General features: G+C 38.2%; 1 protein-coding gene and 1 pseudogene across 1 annotated transcript in view; both read left to right on the top strand.

The window, feature by feature from the left end:
* Thada (THADA armadillo repeat containing) overlaps positions 1 to 26,319 on the top strand; it is a 296,591-nt gene that overhangs the window by 64,925 nt on the left and 205,347 nt on the right. The window contains exons 23-26 of the mRNA XM_055619015.1: positions 4,253 to 4,385; positions 7,559 to 7,672; positions 9,518 to 9,640; positions 13,195 to 13,286. Of these exons, the coding sequence (XP_055474990.1) occupies positions 4,253 to 4,385; positions 7,559 to 7,672; positions 9,518 to 9,640; positions 13,195 to 13,286 (462 nt within the window). The remainder of the gene's footprint in view (positions 1 to 4,252; positions 4,386 to 7,558; positions 7,673 to 9,517; positions 9,641 to 13,194; positions 13,287 to 26,319) is intronic.
* The window catches only part of LOC129687143 (ATP synthase F(0) complex subunit B1, mitochondrial-like), a 29,422-nt pseudogene continuing 25,463 nt past the window's right edge, over positions 22,361 to 26,319 (top strand).

Below are 26,319 nucleotides of genomic sequence, written 5' to 3'. Positions count from 1 at the left end.
TAGGTCCAGGTCATATGTGGCCTTTCAAACTAAGAAGAATATTGTCATTTAAATCAAGATTTGATGAGTAGTCTAGAACAGTTGTCAGTTGATAGTGTGATACCTAGAGAGGTAGCCCAGTGATCACAGACCTGCTTGGTTTCTGTGGCCTTCATTTGCTGGCACAGGAAGACCTAAGAGAGGCTGTGTAGAGAAGCCTCACTGTACTAGTGTCAGTATGTGCTAGTATTGCAGTGCACTTGATAAGAGCACAAGTTCCTGTCATTCCTGCACTTCATTTCTCCCTGTCTCTTATGTGGAGTGAATTTTTATTGACTTGCCCTGTGGTAGGCTGTAGCCGTATCTTTAAGGCAGTTCTTCAATGGAGCAGAAAGTTCAAGGAAATGAAATTTTTAGATAATTCTACATCAAGACACTGTAAAAGTGACTTTCTTTGGAATATTACTCAGCAATAAAAAAAAGGAAATCATGAAATTTGCAGGCAAATGGTGGGAACTGGAAAAGATCATCCTAAGTGAGGTATCCTAGAAGCAGAAAGACACACAGGGTATATACTCACTCATAAATGGATTTTAGATAAATAATATAGGGTAAACATACTAAAATCTGTACACCTAAAGAAACTAATCAAGAAGGAGGACTCTAGCTAAGATGTTCAATCCTCACTCAGAAGGGCAAAGAGGGTGGACATCAAAAGAGGGAGAAAACAGGGAACAGGACAGGAGCCTACCACAGAGGGCCTCTGAAAGGCTCTACCCTGCAGAGTATCAGAGCAGATGCTGAGACTTATAACCAAACTTTGGGCAGAGTGCAGGGAATCTTTTTTTTTTAAATTTATTTCTATTTTTATTATTAGTTACATTTTATTAATTCTGTATCCCAGCTGTATCTTGCTCCCTCATTCCCTCCCAATCCCATCCTCTCTCCCTCATCTCCTCCCTGCCCCTTTCCAAGTCCACTGATAGGGGAGGACCTTCTCCCCTTTCATCTGACCCTGTTTTATCAGGTATCTTCAGGACTGGCTGCAAAGTTCTCCTCTGTGGCCTAGAGTCCAGGGAATCTTATGAAAGAAGGGAGAGATAGTAAGACCTGGAGGGGACAGGAGCTCCACAAGGAGAGCAACAGAACCAAAAAAATCTGGGTACAGGGGTCTTTTCTGAGACTGATACTCCCAACCAAGGACCATTCATGGAGATAAACTAGACCCCCTGCACAGATGTAGCCCATGATAGCTCAGTGTCCAAGTGGGTCCCATAGTAATGGGAACAGTGACTGTCTCTGACCTGAACTGATTGGCCTGCTCTTTGATCACCTCCCCATGATGGGGGAGCAGTCTTACTAGGCCACAGAAGATGACAATGCAACCACTCCTAATGAGACCTGATAGACTAGGATCAGAGGGAAGGAGAGGTGGACTTCCCCTATCAGTGGACTTGGGAGAGGGACATGGGTGGAAAAGGGGGAAGGAGGGTGAGTTTGGGAGGGGAGGAGGGACGGAGGTACAGGGGGGATACAATGTGAATAAACTGTAATTAATAAAAATAAAAAAATAAAGTTAAAAAAGTGACTTTCGTCTGTATGTAACGCCAACATATTCATGTGAACACAAAATGCTTTTGATTTTTTTCCTTGACTACTTATTAGGAGCTATATATTAACCCATATATATTCTTCCTGTTTTTAGTTATGAAAGGGCTCAGAGATGGTGGCAGTTCAAGCTGTAACTGTGTCGTTAGCATTTATATAATTGCCTTGAGGAATATAAAGTTCATTTTTTGATTGCAAAATAAAAGATTATTTATTCCCAGTTAGTTTTAAAAACATTTACTTATGTGTGAGTATGTACATGTGAGGTCAGAAGAAGGTGTTGAGTCCTGGAGTTTGAGAATGGTGAGCCATCTGACATGGGTTCTGGGAACTGAACTCAGGCCCTCTTACAAGAGTGGTCCGTGTTCTTAACTGCTGGGCCATCTCAAGTGTCTTCAGTTGGCAGTGTTAAATAAGCTAAAGAAACTACTATCTGTGGCTGGGAACGGACTTACTGAAAGAGTATTCACCTGGCAGTGGCAAGGCCCTAGGCTCTGTACTTAGTACTGCCAACATAGGAACAACATTTATCTTTAAGATGATAGAATAGGAAGCAGCTTTACTTCTTAAAGTACAAATATGTGTATATGTATGTACATACATGTAAACAAACATGTTTAAAAGTAGAGAGACTAATAGATCAAATTGCCTTTATTCATTTCTCAGATTCAACAGTTACTGGAATTTGCCACATGTGCTTTTGTTTGCCTGGTAGTTGTTGAAGTATTAGAATATTAATTTTGATTTGTGAATTTTATACCTAGGCCTTTCTGTATGTGTCTTTAAAAATATAGATACTCTTTCTCATGTTCCAGTGCCACTGTTATCCTGGGTGTCTGCTATATGTAGAATATTTATTAATTTTTTATATTACTTGGCAGTATTGTTCTTGTATTTGTTCTAATCAGGGACCAAACAAGGCTGTCATGTGAGAGTTTGTCGTTAAGCCTTTGGGTCTTATTTAGTCTACTGATTCTGACTTTTCCCCCTCAGTACTGGGATTTAACCTAGGGCCTGCAGTGTGCCAAGCAAACTCTGTACCAACTGAACTACATCCCCAGCCAATGCTTTAAATTTTGGAGAATTAGTTTTGGTGGCTGAAGGGCATAGATGGGAAGAAGAAAGGGTAAGGTGAAAAATTTTTAATCCATTCTACAGTGAAGTCTTTAAAATCTCGGCCTGTGGAGTGTAGGTGGCTTTGAATCTAAGGTTTAGGACTGATATACTTCAATCCATTTCAAAGTTTAAAATGATTACTTTTAAGTAGTATTAGTTCTATATTTAAGGAAGTATGAAAAGTATACCTAAATGTTACTTCCTAACTGAAATGTTTAGTCAGAAATGGAAGTTCACTGTTTTACAACAGAATAAAGAAAAAAACAAATCCCAAATGTGTGTTTAAGCTGTAACCCTTGCACCAGCTTTCTCATATTTTTCCTTTATTTGAAACAAAAGCATTTTTTTTCGACTTGCATCTGTTTATTATAATGTGTTAATTTTCAGTTAAGCAGGCCCTGGTCTTTAACTTCTACTTGGGAAGACTGAGTCAGGGGATTGCCAAATTCCAGGCCTGCATGGGCAACTAACTGAGACCTTTTCTCAAAATGAAAATCAGAAAAGGACTGGGGATCTAGCTCAGCAGTGGCGCTTTTGCCTGTTGCGTTAGGCCCGATGTGTGCCCTAGCCCCCTTCCGTCAAGGTGCCCTCTTCTACGGTGGCTGTGGCCTGCTGTTGAGTATGCCGCTTTTTCAGATAAAACTAGTACAGTAGTGCACAAGTCTTCTGGTGGCCGGTGCAATGGTCAGCACATGGAGGAGCTCAGAGAAGGGACTCCTGAGAGTGTCTGACCTCTCTGCCATGGCATTCCTGCCTGTTTGTGTATGTGCAGGCACACACACCCACACACTTTAAGAACATCCTGTTATATAGTGTTCAAATAAGCTATTTACGTTTCTTGCTTCTTCCCAGATAAATTTCATTCTTAATACTCTACAGAACTGAAAAAAAAAATTATTTGTGAGAAACCACATTTTAAATAAGATAAAATAATTATTAAAATGTAAGTTTAGATGCATTTACTTTGTGTGTGACCTCTATAGATTTAAAAATCAAATTACAGGAAACATCGCAGAAAACTATACTGTGTATGATATTTTGGTTGGAAGCCTTGACTCTTACAGTCTGTAAGAGTTCAGCTAGCCTTCTTCAGACCATTGTGAGTATGTAGGCAAGCCTGTGTGATCAAGCTTATTTGTGGATAGGGTGATTTTTATGCAGTAGTTGTAGGAAGGAGAACCTTTAATAGCTTTAAGTGCCAAGACACATAGTAAAGAGGGTGTCTTAGGTGTTTTCTTGTTTTCTGTGAGGAAATACCCTGCAAAAAGCAACTTAAGGGAGATGGGGGTCTGTTGTGGGTCATAGATATAGACATCACGACAGGTAAGTCAATGCATCAAGAGCTGCATCCATAGGCAGAAAGAAGAGAGTGATGGCTGCCTCCGCTGAGCTCATTCCCTCCTTACAAACTTTGCCTCACAGGTGGACTTGGTAACCCCTCACAGGCACAACCAGAAACGGGTCTCTCGGGTGACTCTAGATCTCATCAGTTGCACTTTTACCTTTTAGTACCTGATAATTCTAAACATTGCTTGCTTATACGTTTTAGGTGCTCTCATATGAGTCTGCAAAAGCTGCCAGAGCAGTGGTTGTGGAGTGTTTTGGAGGAAATTAAAAGCAGTGATCCCTCATCCAAACTCTGTGCTACAAGGCGCAGTGCTGGGATTCCTTTCTACATACAGGTACTCTCCTAAGAGCTTGGCACTGGTCTGTTTGTGCTTTGAAGATACTGTATTTTCACCTTTATAATGTGTGAGTTGACATAGTGCATTTGGATGTTTCTGTCTTTTCAGTACCATAGCATCTGTGACTTTGTTATTTTTAGTTTTTATTACATTTACTTATTTATGTGTGTGTGTAAGCATACACATGCTAACTATACACATAGAGATACACATAGAGATCAGAGGACAGCTTGCTGGAGTTGGCTCTCTCTTTCCATCATGTGGGTCTCAGGGATTGAATTTAGGTTGGTAACATTTGGTGGCAAGTACTTTTACTGGCTGTGCCATTCTCTGTCTCCTGTGTGACTTTGTTTTAATGTGTGGACAGTATGTTCTGTGTCAGATCTGTCCTTGGATTAGAAGAGCAGTCTTGTAATATAAACAGAGGGCAGTATAGATTTCCATCTGTGTATTTAGTAATCAGAAGTCACTGTGGACACAGGGATTGCTTACTTCTAGGAAACATCCATATTTGAGTCCTTTTATAAAATAATTTTCATAAAAAATCATAATCTTTTTTATTTGTTTTTTTTATTGAGACATGGTTTCTTTGTATATCCCTGGTTATCTTGGAACTTGATTAGCAGCCCAGGCTGGCCTTGAACTCAAAGATTCGACTGCCTCTGCCTCCTGAATGCTGGAACTAGACGTGTGTGCCAATAACACAGAGCCCCCCAAAATCATAATCTTTGTTTGTTGTTGTTTTGAGATAGAGTTTTTCTGTGTGGCCTTGGATGTCCTGACCAGGCTGGCCTCGAACTCACAAAGATCCGCATGCCTCTCCTGGGATCAAAGGTGTGCGCCACCACGCCCAGCTTATCTTAATAGTAGCTCTCAGTGGTGGCTGTGTCACTTCTGTTACTTCATTAAATCCCTGCCTAAACTCTTTATGAGATAGGTACAGTTATCATATAAATATGTCCTAAGTGAAGAGACTGGGGACTGGAGAGGCCATAGGGATGTAAAACTTGCTAAGACTTAGGCCCAGTTCATCTGACTTTTGACCACATCTTCATGTGAGACTATATGTGAGTACAGTCCTGAACACAGGTGAACACATGGTCGATCCCTTGTTTTTTAATTAATTATCTCTTACAGCATGGAGGACAAAGATGGCACCTTCATTATCCTAAAGAATAAACACCAGTGCCCTCACAGTGCTAGCTCAGATGTCATCCTTGTTTATTCTAAAACAAAATCCACAAGTTGGGTAGTGTCACTAAGTGCAATGGCAGTAAAGTAGGTCTCTTTTTTTAGTCCTCCTGTAGTTTTTCCTTTTTCTCCTTTACTTCTTTCTCTTATTCCCAGTCTCTCCATGACTTTTGGTGCCCATGGGGCAGCAGTTGCAGCAGCGATTGACTGGGATCACTGGGTAGCCCTGGGAAATAAGCTGTTTCTGGGGCTAAGCCACGTAGGGTGAGTGTGGCTTAGTTTCCTGCTTGCAGTTCCCTCCAGCCTGCTGTGTCTGTGTGGCCTTCTTTTCTGAGGACAGATGTCTGGCAACTGACGGTCCTGCCTTGTGTTTGTACTGTGTATTACACAGCTGGGTTCCTCGCCTTGTGCTGCCATTTGGTCATAGGTTCAGAGTGATCCGCAAGTCCATTTCCTAAGCCCAGACTCACAGGTAACACTGCCATCCTTTTACCTAGTTCTCTGAGGGCAAGGAGGGAGCCATGTTTCTGGGTAGAACACCTCTTGAGTGTAGCTTTCTTTTTTATTGTAGTGGAATAAAGTTTTAATTATTAGAAAAATCTGCTCAGAGAGGATCCTATTTTTTTTTTAGCATGACTTACCAATAAAGTAATACTCTTTGTTTGGCTGATCACTTCAGTTTAAAGTTAGCTGTGGCAAAAAACTACCATTTTAGTACGTGAGTTTACCCTTTGCACAGACAATTTTTTTTTTAACATTCATACAGCATGTTTTCTGAGCATAAGTATATTGTGATGAAATTTATTTTAAATCTGTTTATATATTTATCTTGTATATTCTTACTGTATAGCTTGTCATTGATTTAGAAGAGTAGTTGCAAACTTTGACTTCGGGGAGCCAGAAGCTGCATTTTGCAAGACAGAGTCCAAGAATGTAACTGAAGTGGTTTTTCTTTCACAGCTTTGTTAAGATATAATTCCCTTGTGGCACAGTTCATGCATCTAATGCATACAGTACAGTGGTTTTCCGTATACTCTCAGAGTTGATAACTGCTAGCATAATCTAATTTTAGAATATCTGCCAACCCCCACCCATTAGCAATTACTCCCCATTCCACCTCACCTTCTTGCACTGCTCTCGGGTCTAGGCAACCATTAATCTTTCTGTCTCTGTGGATTTGTCTGTTCTGGACATTTCTTGTAAATGGAATAATACAATATTCAATCTCTTGTGTCTGGCTTCTTTCACTTAGCAGTGTATTTTCAGTGTTTATTCATGTTGTCACATATATCAGTACTTCATTTCTTTTTATTATATTGCTTCAAGTTGGCTGGTAGCCCATTATCTTGTTACTGAATGCTAGTTACAAAGTAAATAAGATGCTCCTTTGAAGTCCTAGTGCAGGATCCCTTTGGAGTTTGTAATGTTTCTTTTTGTCCTGTGGAGTTTCAAAGGCTGTGCTATGATTAGACTTTCAGTAGACTCTTCGGTTAAGTATTAAGTTGTTGGTCAGTCTCTAGAGGGCTGGAAAACCTTTAGCTGAAATCTAATCCAGAATATTTTTGACATCGTTTAAGTAAAGAAAGATTTCTTATTTGATCAGTTTGTTTTTGAAAGTGCCTTGCTTATTGTATCTGATGTTTTACCTAATTTTGGTTCTTATAAAGTGGTCAATCAAAACTGTTTATTCATCAGTTGCTTACATTTATAATTATAATTAACAAGCAAACAGAAGGGGCTATGGACTTGACATGATTTCACCTTAACCTAATTTTATATATGAGCAAGGATACAGAAGTTAAGCTTCCTGGTTAAAATTGCCTGGCTTAATTAAATTACCTCAAAAGTCTTGTTTTTAATAGATGGTATTTTAAATTTGAGGATTGATTCTAAAGCTGACAAATTGGTATGTGCAAAATAAAAGCTCATTGATTTTTGTTTTTGTTTGTTTGTGTGTTTGTTCTCCCCCCCCCCCATAGGCGTTGTTGGCATCAGAACCAAAGAAAGGCAAAATGGATTTGTTAAAAATAACAATGAAAGAGCTGCTCTCTTTGGCCTTGTCTGTAGATGCCTCAGAGGGCATAGTCCCCCAGGTAATGATGGGAATGTGCGTGTGCTGCTGCAGGCCGGAGGCGACAGGTCTCTGCTGTACAGTTGCTCTTTAAGAGTGTCTGCTAAAGATGCAGAACGCTGAAGGGAGGCCGATGTGAAGGGTGTGGGAGGGTTGCTTTGCTTTTTGCTTTTTTTTTTTTTTCTCCCTTTTTTGGTCTTTTTTTTTTTTTTTTTTTTTTTCCACAAAATAAACTTGCTTTAGTTGATATGTATTGATGGAATTAAACAATTTTTGAACTCTGTTGAAAGCATTCAGTTGGTAAGATATTTCTTAATGTTATTATTATGGAACTATTACTATTTCTTTTAGGGAACAGAGCTAAGTTTACACAAAAGAAAAGTAAGTTTATGTGGTCTTAGGTAGTATCAGGTGCCAGCCCATAATATGGGCTGACTGGGGGAAAGTATGGTGTTGATTAACATTTACATAGGGGCCAATTACTGTAAGAGAATTCTTTGGGAAATTTAACCCTGGGAAAAGTAACTAACATATTATTAATCATTTTTCCAAAAGACTATATCAAGACATTTTTCATTGAAATGTGGAAAATATAACTGCTTATTTTCTTAGTGGGCCACTTTGAAAAGACTCGAGGTTATAGGAACATTGACAAATAATAAGATTCTTGTGGCATTGGTAATATTGCTTATTTGTGACTTCTTTCCTTCTTGTTAGGATTGTAAGAAACCTGATTTTGAACAATCAGTTTTTGTTCTTGGGATGTAGCTAAGTGGCCTAGCACTTTACTAGTGTGTGTAAGGCCTGGATCTGCCACAAAGGTTGTCTTAATGCTCTCAGTTGTGTTTTTGCCTTTTTTTTTTTTTTTTTTTTTAATTAAAACAACTTTCTTTTTCTTTTGTTTTGAAAATTATTATTTTTTTGTCATGGTAAGTGGACATGTAACATTTGTTTTTTAGTATTTTTAAATAGGGCCATTGAAGATGTAAGTTTATATTTCTTATGATTCAGTTAGTTTGTACAGTGTCAATCAACTATAAATATTAAATTTTCTTGACCATTGCTTAGATTTTTTAATAGTTATTCATTTTGTGTGGATTCATGCTTTGACTGAATAAATATATGTACCATGCCTGTGCCTGGTTCTTATGGAGGTCAGAAGAGGCTGTCAGATCCCATAGAACTGGAGTTATATAACTTGTGACTGGAGTTGTGAGCCACTTTGTGAATACTGAGCTTGGGTCTTCTGTAAGAGCAGTCAGTGCTCTTAACCTCTGAGCTATCTCTCCAGCCCCTTGACCAATGTTTTAATATGTATTTACTTTAGGGAGAGGTGGGATATACCTTTAATCCCAGCAATAGGGAGGCAGACGTATTTCTGTGAGTTTGAGGCCAGCGTGGTCTATAGAGTTAGTTACAGGACAGCCAGGGCTACACGGTAAAACTGTCTTGGTGGGGGTGGGGGCAAAATAAAATATATTTATTTTAAAAGCATTAAAACAATATATCTATGCAATTCCACTGTAATCAGAGCATAATGTACAAGGTAGCAATAGTTGACATTTATTAATTTTATTTGTGGCTGTTTTGGGGATTGTTTTTTAAAAATTAAATATTCCATGTATCTTTAGAAAGAACCTACTTTTCTTATTTACCAGGTACAGAATTCTACATATGTACAATAGATGAAGCTTTTTTAGTTGCATTGCTCCATTTTATAAACCCTTTACCTAGGTTTTCAGTCCTTAAGTGTATTCTCTTAAATGTACTATCTTATTTGAGAACTGTCCACTTCTGGCAATTTGTGTACAGATTTAAAATTACCATAGTTTTAGATCCACCACTGATTTTGAACTTTTCATTCTAGGTTCATGCTTTAAATATCCTCAGAGCCTTGTTCAGAGATACCCGTCTGGGAGAAAGCATTGTTCCTTATGTTGCTGATGGAGCTAAGGCTGCGATTCTGGGCTTTACGTCACCTGTCTGGGCAGTGAGTGTTCATGCCATGTGTGCCCATTGAGTTCATTATGTTTTTGGATAATAGGGTTTTACAAGCGGGCCTTTTACTTGATGATACAATATATATGCTGCATGTTATCAAGTTATTTCTTCAGGGGATAAGTTTGGATTAGACTACATTTTGTACCTTCATTTTATGGTTCCCTTTTTATCTCCTCTGTTGGTTTATTATTGATAATGACTTTATTTTGTGGTTGCTTTGGCATTTGTGTATCTTTAACTTATGCCACATAAAGTGTAAGAACTTACTAATAGTATGCTTCTACTTCTCTCAGTCTTTGGGCTGTTACTACTATATATTTTTCTTTGCTGTATGTAGTGAGTCAGCTCTGGGTCATTACTTCTTTTCTTTTAATGGTCCATTATCATTTTTTAATTTACCACTTCAGCCATTTGTAAGTATACCCAACTCAGTGGAATCCAGTACAGGTGTTATCATTGTTGTGTATTTTCTGAACTTTTTATCACAAACAGGAGGGTTGTTCCCCATCACTGACTCCTTCCTTCCTTCCTGTACCCTCTGCTGTGCCTTCTCTGTGGGTTTGCCTGCCTGACAAATCCATAGGTGCAATCACACACTGTATGTCCCTCTGTATTTGCTGTGTTTCAGGTGTGCTGTAGCATAGATCAGAATTTCATTACTTTCTAAGGCCGAGTAATATTCCAGTATACCATTTGTCCTTACTGTAGTGACAAGATGGTAGACATTGAGATTATTTTCCAAGTTTTTAGTTGTGAATGATGAAGCAATAAATGCCAGTTGTTTGAATCTCCAGTAGAGTCTTTCCATCTAGTTCTGGTAGACAACCAAGAACTGTGGCACTAGCCTTTGTTGTTTTGGGGGCTTTTGTAGCCTCTCTGACTAATAACACATAGGGAGATAACTAAGCCTGGCACTGAGATTTTAATAAGCCATGTCTTCTGGGGGGAACACTATATTTACAGGCAAGGTACTTGTGCTCAAAGTCCTTTAATTACTGTATTTAAAAAATTAGCTGACAAAATGGGTTTTCCTAAGGGCTTTTTATATGTTTTGGTTTGGGTGAAGTCGCCCTCCACCTCCTTCCTCTGCTTCTCTCCAAGCCCTTTGTAGTGTGAATATGAAATGTCCTCTGGAGGCTCATGTTTGAATACTTGGTTTCCATGTGGTGTCACTGCTTAGGAAGTTTGTGAAACCTTTAAGGGGTAGAGCCTTTAAAAAAGGTGGTCATGGAGCAGGTCTGGAAGCTTTGCAGCCTCCTCCCACTTCCTGTCCACTCTCTGCCCCCTGACTGTATAGTGTGACCAGCTAGCTTCTCACTCCTGCCACCCCGCCTTCTGGGTCATGGTGGAACTGTAGACCAGAATAAACTTTTCCTTCCTTAAGTTGCATTTTGTCAGGTGTTTTGTGACAACAATAAGAAAAATAACTAATACAATCCTATTTGATACCATGTTCAAATGACCAAAGTATGCAGGTTCATATATGTAATTCCAAATCTGCCAAACTGAAGCAAGAGGATAGCAAGTTCCAGCCTAGTTTGGGCTACATAGCAAGATTCTGTCGTATAAAAAAACAACAACAAAAAAGTGGCAGCTGGGGTTATGGATAAATGGTAAAACACTTGCTAGCATGGGCAAGGCCCTGGGTTTTAAAAGATTTACTTAAAACTCAGTAAGAAAATAAAAGTGAATCTGAATACCTTTCTTCAAGGAAGAAAGTAACCAATGGACACATAGAAAAATGCTTAAAAGCATTTTATCATTAAGGAAGTGCAAATTAAAGCCATCCATTAGAATTAAGGGAGGGACAACAAACAACCAAGAACAATTGAGATAATCCAGATCTGAGCTGAGGCACAGGCAGTACTGATGGCGGAACAGCATGGAGGGATTTCTGGTTGGGGATATTAGGTACTGGTTCCATTATTTATTGACTGTTGACCGTAGATCTCTGTCTAGTTTGGGGATATACTGTAAATGGTGCTTATATAGTCATAAAGTCAATTTTCATAAAGTCAAGGTTATTGTAGATGAATTGGCAATTCGGGCTTCCAAAGGAAAGCTTTCAGTGGGTGGCCGTTAGGACAGATACAGTCTGCTGCTGTGTTTTATTTGGCTTCCATGATGGTGCCTCACTTTTCTTTAATTTATTGCCAGCATTTCCAAATAGTGAGATTTCATATAAAAAAACAGGGTGTCTGGCTTCCCTTGAAAAACACAGAAGATCTGGCATTACTGCCTTTTATTCCCTTGTGGCCATTAGTGAGCCTAAGCTGGATAGTAACTGCCCTAGACACAGTGTACTGATGTCTCTGTTGTTACTACTCTTGGGCATTTGAGTATGTCACTGTTACTGCAATGGCTTCAGAAAGCTGTTTTCTAATTTTTTTCTTATTTTCTTTTAAAACATTATTACTCTTATGTGTGCATGCATGAATAATTGCATGACTCATGTGTGGCAGTCTTTTACAAGATAACTCTGAGCGTCAGTTTTTTTCCTTCTACCATATAGGTTCCAGGTATGGAGCTCAGGTTATCAGGGTTGGCAGCAAGAGCCTTTACCTCTTGAACTATTTTGCTCATCCTTAATGTGGATAACCTCTTAGCTTATGTTACTAGTTGACATACATTATGATTGTGATACCACATGCATGCCTGGCTTCTGAGGAGGTCAAAAGGCAGCGCTGGATCTAAAACTGCTGAGCCATCTGTCCAGCATGACTTTTTTCTTTTTATGATAGCGCCTCATTATGTAACCTGACTGGCCTGCAGCTCAGGATTCTCCTGCTTTAGCCTCCCAAATCTTGAGATTACAGGTCTGTGCTATCGTGACTAGTTGTCTTGCTTCATTTTTATTCATCAGTTATCATATAATAATTTCAGAGGCTGGGTGGGTGCACAATCCCAGCATTTGGGAGGCAGAGGCAGGCAGATCTTTATGAGTTCAAGGCCAGCATGGGCTACACAGGAGATCTAGGACAGCCACGGCTGTCCCTGTCCCTGAAACTCTGTCTCAGCCAAAGGGGTGGGGAGGGAAGAAGAAGAAAGAAAAAAATTTAAGTTACTTGAATGGCCTACTGGTGTTGAAGATTAATAAATGACATCTTGAATATTAACTGATGTTTTGGCTGTTTTAATTATCTGGATTCTATAAAGGTAAATCTCACAAATATTTTTCACAGGTAAAAGTAGGAGCTCAGGTCTTTTCTGGAGTGTTCATTGTCAGGACGTGGAGAAATGAAAGTCTGATTTGTTGTTTAGAAGTGTGCAAATACATGATGAAACAGTTGCTATTAGAAGAATCTGTTCATGTGGTTGGATTTCTCCAACTGGGTCAGTTTAAGAGGAAGTCATTGAGTGAATTATCAGAAAGTTTGTTTTTTTTTTTTTTTTTTTTTTCAGTTGCCTTATTTTATGAACACAAACCTTTTTTCCTTAGCCTCACCCAGTTAGGTAATAATTTTGAATATCTAGTTTAAACATTGTAAACATTGGTTTCATTCCACGAATAGTTCTTAACGCTTATGTTTATTTTTACATTAGGTGAGAAATTCATCCACACTTCTCTTTAGTTCCTTGATCACAAGAATATTTGGAGTTAAAAGGGGAAAGGAAGAACTTTCCAAAACAAATAGGTAAGTTCAATCCAACTTTACCTTCACACACACTGTCCAGGCTAAAAATAGCTTCCAAGTTCATAGATTTATCAGTGATCTAAAACTATAAAAATACCATAATGAGTTAAGCCATGCTACCTAAATCTAAGTCCTTGGTGGATCAGCTGTTTAGTAAGCAGATTTTGGAAAGCAGAACAGGGCAGGGCTGGAAGGGCAGAAACGCAGACTCACCTCTGGGCACAGTAAGCAGAGATTTTTTTTTTTTTTCTTTACTTTTTATCTTCTACAAATATTTCTGAAATGCCTCCGGTTACTTTTTTTGGACATATATATATACAGCACTGTCTAGCATACCATCTTGGCTTGCCCAGTAGAAATGTAACCAGCTTTGTATTCTCACTCCCTTTTCATTGTACTTTGTGAAACAGTGAGAGACTCAGCCACTTGGAGAATCAGTGCTTTTGGCTTTTTTGGGAATTTACTCTCAGATATTTTTCTCTTAAAAAGTTACCTTGGGTGGACCTATGAAACTATTTGATTATGGACAGTTTAAATGCAGGGTATGGGTTGTATTAATGCAGGGTTTGAAAGAAGAGAAGCTTCAAACAGGGAATTGTTAACACTGAAGGTGGTTTGATGCTGGTCTAGGTGTTTACAGTTTTTAACACTAGATGTCACTGTTGCTGCGTGTTCAGTTGCTACCTTACCATCACTTAGGATACAGTTTGGCTGCCTAAGTGGTCTTTTTCTTGAAGGTCTAGATGTAAACCAGGCCCAGTTCTCCTTCCCACCTAAAAAGGTTGTTATGTTTTAAATTTAAGCTTTAGGCTAATTGCTTATAGAATATATGTTTTTTTGTGATGGAATTAAGTCTTAGGAATTAAAGACCCGTGCTAGGTGGCTAAAATAGGAGGATTGTGAATTTGAGGCTAGCTTGGGCTACAGGTTGAAACCATGCACTCCACCCAAAGTTATGATTATGTTGTCAGTGAAACTTCGCACCATTCTGAATTGTCATTTAAGTGGCTATTTACCGCTGTGTAAAATTCACCAGATCTTTAAAAGGAAGGTAACTTGTTATGAGTATGAATCTCGTAAGAATTTGATGAAAATATCAGATTGTTATATTTGATTTGTTAATTTCTCTGTGTGTATGAATCTGTGAGTGTATGTGTACATGGGTGCAGTGCCCACAGAGACCAGAAGAGGGCCTCAGCTCCCTTGGAGCTGCAGTGACAGGGTTTGGGAGCATCTGCTGTGAGTGCTGCGACCTGACCTAGTTCTCACAGCTGAGCTACACCTGCTCAGCCATCCTCCAGTTCTTATTTTGTCTTGAAAACCGAGTTGCATTTTAAGAGGAAAACATTGCTTGTTTGGAAGGATGATGATAATTTTTGCTCTTCTTAAAAGTAATTTGCCCGTTCAGTAGTATGAAATGACTAGCGCTGTTTTTCTTTAGGTTTTGTGTGCTTTGGTTATCAGTCTACAACATGCTGACGTTCCACATATATCAATCTGCTTATAAAATCATGATTAATAGTGATACAAACTGAGCCTGTAACCTAGTACTCAGAATACAGACGTATAAACATCCAGAGTTGAAAGTCACTCTACGCTACATGGCTACTTTGAGGCCAGCCTAGGCTACATGAAACTTGAAAAAGCAAAAATAAATAAATTGATTTCTCCTGATAGCTGTTGTGAAGTGGTTCTTGATTGTTACATATAAATTTTACTATGTACAGGAGAAGATGGTGAGATTTGTTTCACTTAGGTTGAAAGAAAGTGGAAGAATAAGGCAGTGATACACAGGGTCTTAACCGTTTTGCCAAAGTTACTTTCATCCTCTTTGACTAGGAAAGGTTAGAAAATTATAACTCTCCTAGAAAGAAGGAAGTGAAATAGTTTCAGAATGGCTTTGAGTACAGTTGAAAAGTGAAGCAAAGAAAGTAGGAAGTGGATTATTTATCTAAATGTGATGCTCACTTTTGGTAGGCGCCTTTCTTTTTGTAATCTGAAGGTTTGTCTGTGTCATCCTTATACAAGCTTCTGCTTTTTCTTAACTGGAAAGTCTGGCTCAGCTGTCATTCTCTAAACCTTCATTGCATCAAATTTATAGTGAGTCTTTTGCTTTTGTGGTGTATTTAATTATGTCACTTTCTGCTGAAATGCTTATTTGCTCATTCATATGTTTCCAAGAGCAGGCTTTTTTTTTTTTTTTTTTGTCCCATCGTGTCTGTGTGTGTGTATGTATTTGTATAATGGGATCCTTTGATAACTTATACTTTTTTTCTTTCCATCAAATAACTAATCTCACCTGGTGACATCTCACAGGATGTTGGCATTTGCTTTAACAACTTCACTGTCCTGCCTGACACCTGCAAATGTATGCTGTTGGTCAGGAATGAGTTGACAGGGAAGAGCATCAACTGTGAAAACTGTGTCTCCTGGAATAAACAACTTGGTTTCTAGGTATTTTGTTGCCACTGGAAATGACCTTAATAGAGTCCTTTAGCTACTCCGCATGTCAGTTTCTTCACTGTCATGCCAGAAATAGTAAGACCTGCGCTTCTGTCCCTATTGGGTTATTGTTAGCACAAAAACTATTAGACTGTTCTTTTCTGTGACAGTGGTGGGAGGCCTACACAGAGCTGAAATTGCTATTTTCTTCTGTTCCTACTGGCATCCTTCTTATCCTGAGCTCTTGCTGCTGGATGGTGGTTTTGAGAAAAGTGCAGCATCATTCTCTTGACGTTCTTTGTGTACTTGGTGCCTCACAGACTGTCTTGTGTGTAGGAGACTAATAGACACACTTGTGTAGTAAATAAACCAATCTTTGGTGCTAAACAAAAGAATAAGAAACTGTTTTCTCGTGCTTTTATTCTCAGATGGCTGTAATAATTGACTGAAACAAGTTAGACTTGATCTCTGTACTCCGAGTTTCTCCCTGTACAGTTCTTGAAGCAGCCCTGAGGCCCTTCTAAAATACTAGGTTGAAGTTTTCCATGAAGTTTGTAGAACTGCAACTTTGGTTAAGTTCTGTATTCCTAGTGCATAGTCCAGTGCCACATAGTAGGGTTTAAATAAAATTGACTTTCATAAATAAAGAAGTGATCAAGGGTCCATCTCTCTCTGTAAGTGTTCTTTTGAGCCCATTGGTCTTGTTTTAGACGTGTTCTTTCCATTATGAAGAATTAATACTTTTATTTGTCTGTGTATTTTAAACTGTGCATCTGTTGAAGGATGTCATGTATTGGTTTTAGTTTTGGACTGTTACAAATAAGGCTGTGATGAACATATATATATACATATACATATGTGTATATATATATATATATGTATATGTATATGTATATGTATATGTATATGTATATGACCACAGAGTTTCACTTCCCTGGAATGAGTGGCAAGAAGTCTTTAAAATTTTATATTTATATTAAATATGTATGGGTATTTTGCCTGCATGTGTCTGCAACGTGTGCATGCAGTACCCACTGAGGCCAGAAGAGGGCGTCAGGTCCTTTAGAACTGAACTGATGGTTGTTGGCTTCCTTGTGGGTACTGGTAATGGAATAGTTTGTCTGGAAGAGCAGCTGATACCCTAAATCACTGAGCCATCTCTCCAGCCCCTTATTTGTGTGTTCTTAAATAATATTATTGTATGAAGTTTTTCTGAAACTCTTTTTCTGAGTTTCTTGTTATCTAACAAATGTATTAATTTGGTCTGGCTGCCTGGTTCTCTCAGAGTTCTGTGTTCCACAGGCTGGCTGTGCTGTGCTTTCTAAAACAGCCCCATCTCCATGGAGGCAGTCCATGGCTCCCCATTCTTACAGCAGAAGCAAACTATATGTGGTCTGTAAGTCTAGGTCTTTTTCTTAATTTAATCCCTATGTCAATTAACCTTTAAGTAGGCTGGTTTGAGTTTTATGACCAATTTCAATAGAGAACAGACTGAAAAGCTTTGTTTTTTTGACCACATGGCATTCATGTGCTCAGTGCAGAGTAAGAGAGTGAATTAGAATAGCTTTTTGCACTTTCCTGTTTTAGCATTGAGCTCATGGCAAGACCTACTGTGAACCCACAGTGTTAACATGGGAGAGGAGAACTTGAAGGTATGAAACAGGGCCCATAATCAAGGAGCTTACAGTTCAACGGGGGAGACAAAGTTTGATACTTGTGAATCAGGTGAAATAGGAAATACTATACTACGATATGATACAGGTAGTGAATTGTGTAGATACTCGTACATGGGAAAACCGAGTGTAATATTTGAGGGGAAAGTTTCTTAAAAAGGCATAGTGGATGAGTACTTGAGAGAAAGTCAATCTAAAAAAAATTTTTTTTTTTGATCTTCTATTGCTATGTGCAGTCTTTATTTTGTCTTATTAGGATGATTTTTGTACAATTTAGAAAGAAAAGGTGTCTGCAAAAGCATTATTAGATCCAAGTAAAATAAGCTCCAGTGACTATTCTGGAGATGTTAAATGACTTTACTTTGTAAGGTATAAGTGCCAGAAGAATTTAAGTCATTTTTCTTACTATCTTGGTAGCACAGGTATGCCAGCGTTTTCAAAGGGTGTCTTGTTCAGCCTGGCTCCCCACTTACAGGAAGATGGTGGAGCAGTTTCCAGACAGAACTGCATTTCTGTTTCTCATGTTTTCTAGGAAAACAGATTCCACAAGTTTCTGTGGTTACCCACTCCATTGTTGAGGAAAGAATTGGATTCTGAAAACTAACATTGGGAGCTATAGGGTAGGTGGGCTTTTGTGGTTTTCAGAGTGTAACCATCAGAACCGAGAAGAGCTTACTTGAACAGAGTAGTAACTTGTAGCAAGCACTTAGTGACCAAACTGAGAACAGAATTTTCTTTGACAGTGGCCAGGATTATATCAACATCTTTAGACCAAAAGAATCCTCATTTTCTCCACTAAATAAGCATTTGTGTGTTCTTACTTTGGGCCAGGTACTGGAATGTAAAGAGGGATCAGAAATACTCAATGCCTGAGCTAAAGATGGAGCTCAGTTGGTAGAAGGCTTGTGTAGCATGCATAGAGCCCTGGGCTCAGGCTCCAGGGCCACAGAAATCCTAGGTGGTTATCCCAAGTCCCAGCACTTGGGAGGCAGAGACAGGAAGATTGGAAGCTCAAGTTTTTTTTTTTTTTTTAAAGTTAAAAGCTAGCCTTGGTTTTAAGACATCTTGTCTAAAAAAATTGAGGAGAAAGGAGAGAGAGTTGCCATAGCAGGTAAAGGCATGTGTCACATAAGCCTGAAAAACCTAAATTCGATCCCTTGAACTCACAGTGAAGGCAGAAGGAAAGACTGACTACAGAGGTGACCCTGAACTCCACACTTGCCAATTTTACAGTTAACTCTATAAAACTTTTATGTTTGATAATATTTTGGTGCTGTCAGATGAGAATTTGGGGGCTTATAAAATTCTTTCCTATAGTATGATTTCTTTTAAACTTAACTAATCTTTTTCAGAGTCCATGCTTATGTTTTTCATTCATGTCTTTAATTAAAATCAGGCTAATTGTAATAATCATTACTTGATTTTATGCTAAGAACCTAAGAAGTAATCACTTCTTTTCACACTTTACAGATGTGAAAATTGAGGTACAGAAAAGATTTTCTCAAGATCACAAGTAGCACTGGTAATAAAATTTAGAGGTTATTTTTAGCTCACATTAGCTTGACTAGAACATTTTTTAAATTGCGGATTTTTCTAATAGTAACAATAGTACAAAATTGTATGCAGTAATTCTTAAGCAATTCTTATTCGAATTTTATTCTTATAAAGAGACACTCTGCTTGTCATAGAATTTTAAACAATGATTTAAAATCAAGATCCCCATGTTTTGATATGATTAGAGATGTCATCCCTTCATTTCCCCCAGATATTTGTAGGCCATTCAGTTTCATTTTTTAGCCAGAAAAGGTAAGCGAGCATCTTTAAAGACTGAGAAATAGAAGTCCACATTCTGTGTTGCTGTCAGTGAGTGATTCTTGCAACCAGGTTTAAGTCTATACTGGCCCTTTGGCTCTGTGTTTCAAGTTTCTGTTCATTCTTGGGTTCAGGAATTTTAGATAAGAAAACCACAAATAAAAATTTTAAAGAAAAAATTATTGAAAAGTTATATATTCATGAACTTGAAGTGGGAGTTAGTCATTCTGTTCTTAAATATTGACTCTTGAGTGGATCAGGTTATCTTTGTTCTGAATTACTGCTTCAGGCCATTACCTTGTTTAATAACTAAGGCATTGTTGTTTTCGCTTGAGCATGTTCTATGGAATTTTGGCAATGCATGCATTCTCTTTCTGTATCTTAGAAAAGCATGAGTAAATATTTTTTCTTAGCTTTGGTATTTTTGTAGCTTAAATTTTATATGAGCCAGACTAATATAATGTAATACCAAGATTGCATAATTTAAGATGTGGGGTTGCTTCCAGGACTATGAGATAAACTCTTCATTTATCAGGAGGTTTATAAGCAGTACTTGTTGTCCATTCACTGCCTGTGGAGAAATACCACAGAGCTATTTTCCAGATGAGAAGATGAAGTTAAAGAGGTTAAAGACTGAGGGAGCAGCTTTGTTAGAGCATGCAAAGTATTCCTTTTTCATTCAAAACTTGGTCTCTGAAACTATTAATTCTGGGACTGAATAGTTTGAAATTCTTGGCATTTCTTTCTTTTTTTTTTTAATTACTGAATTTCAAACTATGTTGTTACATGCTGAATTTTTAAAATGTTAGTTAATAAAAATTTTCATTGAATACTTACTATGGCCCTTGGCACTCTAGTGTGTCCAAAAGTAGATCATGACATGGTCGTGGATTTCCAGGATTTTATTGTTTAGTGAGAGAGATAAGACCAACTTTGAACTTGTCCAATAAATCCGATTATCAGACTTTCTTGTACTAACTGTCAGGCACAAGGGGCCAGAGGAGGAAGAGGTCATCATCCCAAGTGGCAGTTCAGTTTTATTCTTGACTTGAAAGAAGGGCTGGGGTTTGGATATGCAGAGAAGAGGGGAGTATTGCTTTTGGTAATATATGGTATATTACATGGGTGAAGGTTGGAAACAACATTGTATATGTCTGAGGACTGATGACAAAACAGCGTGGGACAGACAGAAAGAGCATGCTCTGTTTTCATCATATCTAGAATAAGGATCGGTTGGTCACCTGTTCTAGATAGGTTATTTGGCTTCTGAGTAAACATATCAAGGTTTGTTTGAGTTTTCACAGCAGTAGGAATTGTACAGAAACTTCTGTATCAGAGGATTCCATGACAAAAATCCTCTTTCCTTTTTTTTCTTTTTTTTCAGAATCATTGAGAAATAAGTAAATTCTCTGACACTGGTTGGTGGAACTGAAGAATTGCAAGTCCAGCCAGCTTAGTATGAATGTGTGAACATTTCACAATTGTAGATGTTAAAAAATTCTATAAAATTCTACAGAAATTAAAATGTGTCTGAGAGAAAGAGCTTCATGTTTTATAGTAGAATCTTCAACCATTTTATTAGAAGGCGAGCCATACCATTTTCCCAAAGTCTTGATTTTTGGTATGGACAATAGTTCTAAGAGTATAGTTGGTAAACAATCAGGAAGCCAAGGGCCTAATCCACCAGACTGTGTGTGTGTGTGTGTGTGTGTGTGTGTGTGTGAGAGAGAGAGAGAGAGACAGAGACAGAGACAGAGAGACAGAGAAGAGTTAGAAGATAGGGGACAGGGAACAGTTGTGACCAGCTTTGGAAGAAAGAGATAGGTTTTGGGTCCTTCTGTGAAGCATATAACTGCTCTGAGAAGGATCACTTTCCAACCAAAGTTAAGTTCCATTAATAGAAATGATGAGGTGGGAGAATGAATGTTTATTAAGCAATTCATGATGTCAGTTGCTACATTCTTCAAGGGTCTAGAATCTATGTCATCTCAAAAGCTTTGAAAATGTCTTTATAAAGAATAGTGATGCCTGGTGTGATGGCACACGCCTTTAATCCCAGTACTCAGGAGGCAAAGGCAGGTGGATCTCTGTGAGTTTGAGGCCAGCCTGGTCTACATAGTGAGTTCCAGGACAGCCAAGGCTACATAGTGAGACCCTGTCAAACAAGGAAAAAAAGAATAGGGACTTTAATATTAGACGATAATATGTGCAGTATTTTGTTTTAGCCTATAAGAAAGTTTATTTCCCTTTAGATGTTCAACATATAATTATAAAAAGATAGGAAGTGGTGCTACTGTTCTCATAGTTACTATAATTTTATATGTACATCTTTTTGTCATCAGGTTTATTCAAGAACAGTGTCACCTAGTCTTAGTCCATTTTGTGCTGCTCTATGTATTACCTAGCTAAGGCTAGGTAATACATAAAGTTTGGCTTATTCTGTTGACTGCAAATTGCCAAAATAATAAAGTCCTGGCATCCTGGAGATGTCGCTCTGGCTCTGTTTACAACATGGCAGAGAAACAGAATGGGAAACAACCACATATAGCAGAGCCAAATATATGGACAGCCTTGCTGTATAATAACCTGTTCTGATGAGATGTGATTCATCCCTCAGGATAGCATAGTCCATTCATGACTCTGGAATCTACCTGTAACCTAATTATTTTTTTTCTTACTGGTTCCATCACGTCTGAACTGTTATGTTGAAGGCCAAAGTTCCAGAATATGTACCTTTGAGAGACAAACTACATCTGTCCTATGTTTAACTTCCAGAAGCAAAGTGTACATCTTTTCAGATGAACGATGTTTTGGGGGAACATTAAAATAAAGATTCTGACTATAATGCAATCACTTTCTGAAACTGAAAATGCTATTCTGCAAAATGAAATATCTCCCGACATCATAGCTATAGTGGTTTGAAGGAGAAAGGCCTCCATACGATCATATATTTTAATGCTTAATCCCCAGTTCGTGCAACTGTTTGAGAAGGATAAGGAGGTGTGGCATTATTGTAGGTGTGTCACTGGAGATGGGCTTTGCCCCCACTGTTTTTAGTTAGCCTTTTCTCTACCTCGTGCTTGTGGATCAGGATGTAAGCTCTCAGCTACTGCTCCAGTGCCATGCCTGCCTGCATGCTTAACCGCCATGGTCCCCACAGTGAGAGACATGGACTTACCCTCTGTAAGTCTCCAATAAACTGCTTCTCTTAGAAGTTCCCTAGCTCACGATATCTTAGTGTAGAAATAGAAAAGAAAGGAGGCTAATTGTTGATCTGATATAAGTTAAATAGAAACTGATTCACTTTGGAATTTCACCCATTTGTTACAATGTTCATTTTCTTGTTGGAAGGTGAAACTGTTTAAGGTCAAATAACATAAAGTTTATTGGAATTGGTACCTGATTTATTTTTATTTCTGGGTCCCAAATCTCCATTGTGTTTAAATTGAATGTGATATTTTATTCTGACTTTTTTTTGCCTCTCAGCTCAAATTAGGCCAGTTGTCCTGAATAATCTCTTTCTCTGTCAGCCAAGTTTTTCTTTTTTGTTCTGTAAATGCTTAAATGTTTGTTCTGTACAAACTACTTCTATAGAAGTGGAGCACCAAGCTGTCTTGCTCAGAGCACACCAGCCTGGCTTACAGAAGATGGGGTAGACTGGCCACACTGGATAGGGTCTGACCTAGCTGCTAAGTCTTGGAGGGCTAGAATTTCCCTTTGTGACCTCAATTCTGTGCCAGCTTCATATTTGTTGGTTTCTTTCTATGACTGCTGAGGTTCTGAGCAGACTCAGAGGCATGGAGTTGTCACCTCTGCCCTTTATTCAGTTGAGTCCATTATGTGCCCGTGTGGTACCATTTCTATGGAATTGGTGTCCAATGATCCAGTATTTTTCCCTTCATTATTCATTCAAGGCTTTGAGTACTGAAGGGGGTTCAGACATTTATAAAATATGATCTGAATTTGAGGAAAAGTAGAGGGATAGTATAACCCACCTAAGACTGATTCCTAAGCTGACTCCAACAGGTAGGAAGGTATGTAAGTACTCTGGATTTTGCTCTCCTCATAGGGTCAGTTTGCATGCCCGAATCCTTGTTTCCTCATTTCAGTTCCGTTGTACAAATGTACCTCCAGTAGAACACTTTTTCAGTCTTTAAGCTTACATCCTTCAAACATTCTTCTTTCTCTATCTTTTCCTTGTGAGTGTACTGTTATTCTTTATCAGCTTCTATATCCTGCTAGTGTAGGGAGTGAGTATAGAGCACTATTAGAACTGTCTCCCAGACTTGTATTTGGAAATGAAATAACATAAAAACATACAGTGTCACTGGTCTCTATAGGTAGAAAATGGCCCACTTTCACCAAAACAAAAACCCAGTGTAGGCCATCGTCTGTATCTCCTTTATGCTTAAATTTAACTTTTTCTAAAGTGTCAACACTTCAGAGAAATAACAGAATTTTTTTGCTCATTTTGATCGTTTACCAGTAGGTTAGTGTCTTAGTGTCTTTTTCTGTTGCTGTGACAAAAGCAACTTAAGGGAGAAAGGATTTGTTTTAGTTCCCAGTGGAAGGTATAGTGCAGTCCATCATGGCAGGACTGTCAAGGTAGCTGGAGCCTGATGCAGCTGGTGATGACAGAGAGGATGAAGCTGTGCTGCTGCTCAGTCTCCCTTCTTCATTAATATAGCTCAGGGTGTCGCCAGGCACTAGCCTGGCACAGTTAAGGTGGGTCTTCCAGGCCAGTCAAGATAATCCCTGCACAGATATGCTCAGAGGCTTGGCCTGGCCCCTCAATGATTCTAGATCCCGTCAAGTTGGCAGTTAACACTAACCATCACAGTTTGGTTTGACTTTTTATCATTATAAAAATAAAATGGTTCTGTATTGAAGGAATTATTTCTGTGGGGTGCCTGAAGTATACCATATATAACACAAAACAATGTGAATGTCCCTGAGAACTGTTTCTCACTTGTTATATAGCCTTTCTACATTAAAAAAGCCACTTAAAAATGACCGATCTTTTTAAAAATGTTTTTATTCTTTCTGCTTTTATTCTTGGCTGCCTTCACAACTGCCCTTATATACTACTGCCAAGCTGGTTGACTTGCCCAGGAAAATTGAATTCTGTAGAATCCATTGCATTTTCTGTGAGGTTCCTTTCTCTGAAAACTTCTTTTTTTCCTATTCTCATTAAATTGAGATTTAATGATTTTTCAGAGCCTTGTGTGTATGTAATGTTATTCATTATAAATGTTTAAAAGTCACAATACCAATTTGTCTTAATCTGGAGTATGTTTTTGCACATGGTCTAATACCATTGGTGAATATGTGCAAAGAAGCATCAGTTGTATGCTGAGCTTAGTACTAGGCCTAAGGAAATATACCAGAGCATAAAATGTGGAGGACATAAAATGTGCTTGCAATGAAACAAACCCAAACAAAACCCTAGGTAAAGTAATTAAGAAAGAGATAATTATTGCTATGAAATGAAGGTAGTTTTAAGAATGAGGAGATGGTCGCTAATCAGGAAGCAAGTTATTTTCTTGTTCTAGAATAATCCAAGGGGCAAGCATCTAATGCTTCATACGTATTCCTATGATCCATATGCTGTAGCCTGTGTGTGTAAGATGTACTTGGTGCTCAGCCTACCCTTAAGAGATTTTGCTACTTTTTAGAGGGACAGGTGAGTTTTGATATGTCCCCTTTTTAAGGGGAGGTGAGGAGTGGAGGCTGTGGATCAAAGCCATGGTGTGGTGCATGCAAGGTGAGCTCTCTGCAGCTGGACTGCTTCCCTGTGTTCCTTATAACCAGAGACTGTCTGTAATTGTCAGTATCCGCATGCTGTCTCGGGGAACAATGAATGAGGTTAACAGGGTTCTTTGTTCCCTGAAAATTTGGAGGGGTTGGTTCTCTCCATTTGAATACTGAGAAAGAAACTCAGGATGTCAGGTGTGCATGGCAGAGGGCTGTTAACCCTGGCCATCTTGCCAGCTTTGAACGCGTTTTTCACCAGTATCATCATGTACAGTACTTTTTCATAAGTGATGAAGTAAATTCTTCATGATGAACAAGTTACAGTTTTTAATTCTATCACTATTTTCTTCTTGTTGCTTCTGTGTAGCCTAGGCTGGCTTTAAACTTCCCAAGGAGCAAACCTTGAATCTTGATGCTCTTGACTTCCCCTTCTGAGTTCAGAGATTACAGGCTTGCACTACCGTACTGTGCACGTAATTCTATTTTAAGTATATCTTTCCTCCTAGCTTTAAAATACCGATTCAGCATAGTAGTATATATAAAGTGTTGATATATATATATATTGTTGATATATATATAAGTGTTGATATATATATTTATATATATTGATATATATATAACTGTATATATATTGATATATATATAACTGTATATATATATATATATATCACCTTTCTTTAGCTCATATTAACTGTGTGTAGTTTCTAAGACCCTGCATACTACTTGCCTTTGGATTCTGTTTGTGATTGTCAGATTCTTTTCTAAAAAATTTATCTTGAAAACCATTTATGTAATCTTCCTGCAGGAACTGTCATTTCTTTAGTTCTCTTTTGCTACACCTCTAAGGTTTATGTCTGTCTCCCTGCTCCCCCTCCAGCTGCTTTTAAAGGCTATTTTCATTTTGTGTAAGCCAGCTGCGTATCGTTCATTGAACATTTATAGCCCATCTAATTTTTCCACATTATGAAAAAATGGTACATGGAATATTCCTCTGAATTTTCTTTGCTTATGTTTTTTGGGATTCTTTCTTTGGAGAAAACTATCAGAAATGGGAATACTAGGTTAAATAATAAAAACATTTCATGAAACCGATAACCAAGCCTCTTTTAAATAAGTGTATCAATTTACAAATTTACCAGCATGTATAATCTTCCCAGTAGTGACTATAATTATTTTTTTGTACTGCATGTGTAAGGGAATGTGGGGGGGAAATAACCATGTTGTTTTAATTTCCATTGCTTTTATTAGTAGGGAGGTTGAACATTTGCCCACATTATTTGTTGGTTAATTGTATTTTCTTCAGCTTTGTTTTCAGGAGTGCTATAATTTGCACCTGACCTTTTCACCTTATT

The sequence above is a fragment of the Psammomys obesus genome, unplaced genomic scaffold, assembly GCF_907164565.1.
Source record: "Psammomys obesus unplaced genomic scaffold, mPsaObe1.curated_primary_1811, whole genome shotgun sequence".
NCBI classification, from domain to species: Eukaryota; Metazoa; Chordata; class Mammalia; order Rodentia; family Muridae; genus Psammomys; species Psammomys obesus.
Note: the sequence above shows the minus strand (reverse complement) of the source record. Positions and strands in the feature narration are given on the sequence as shown.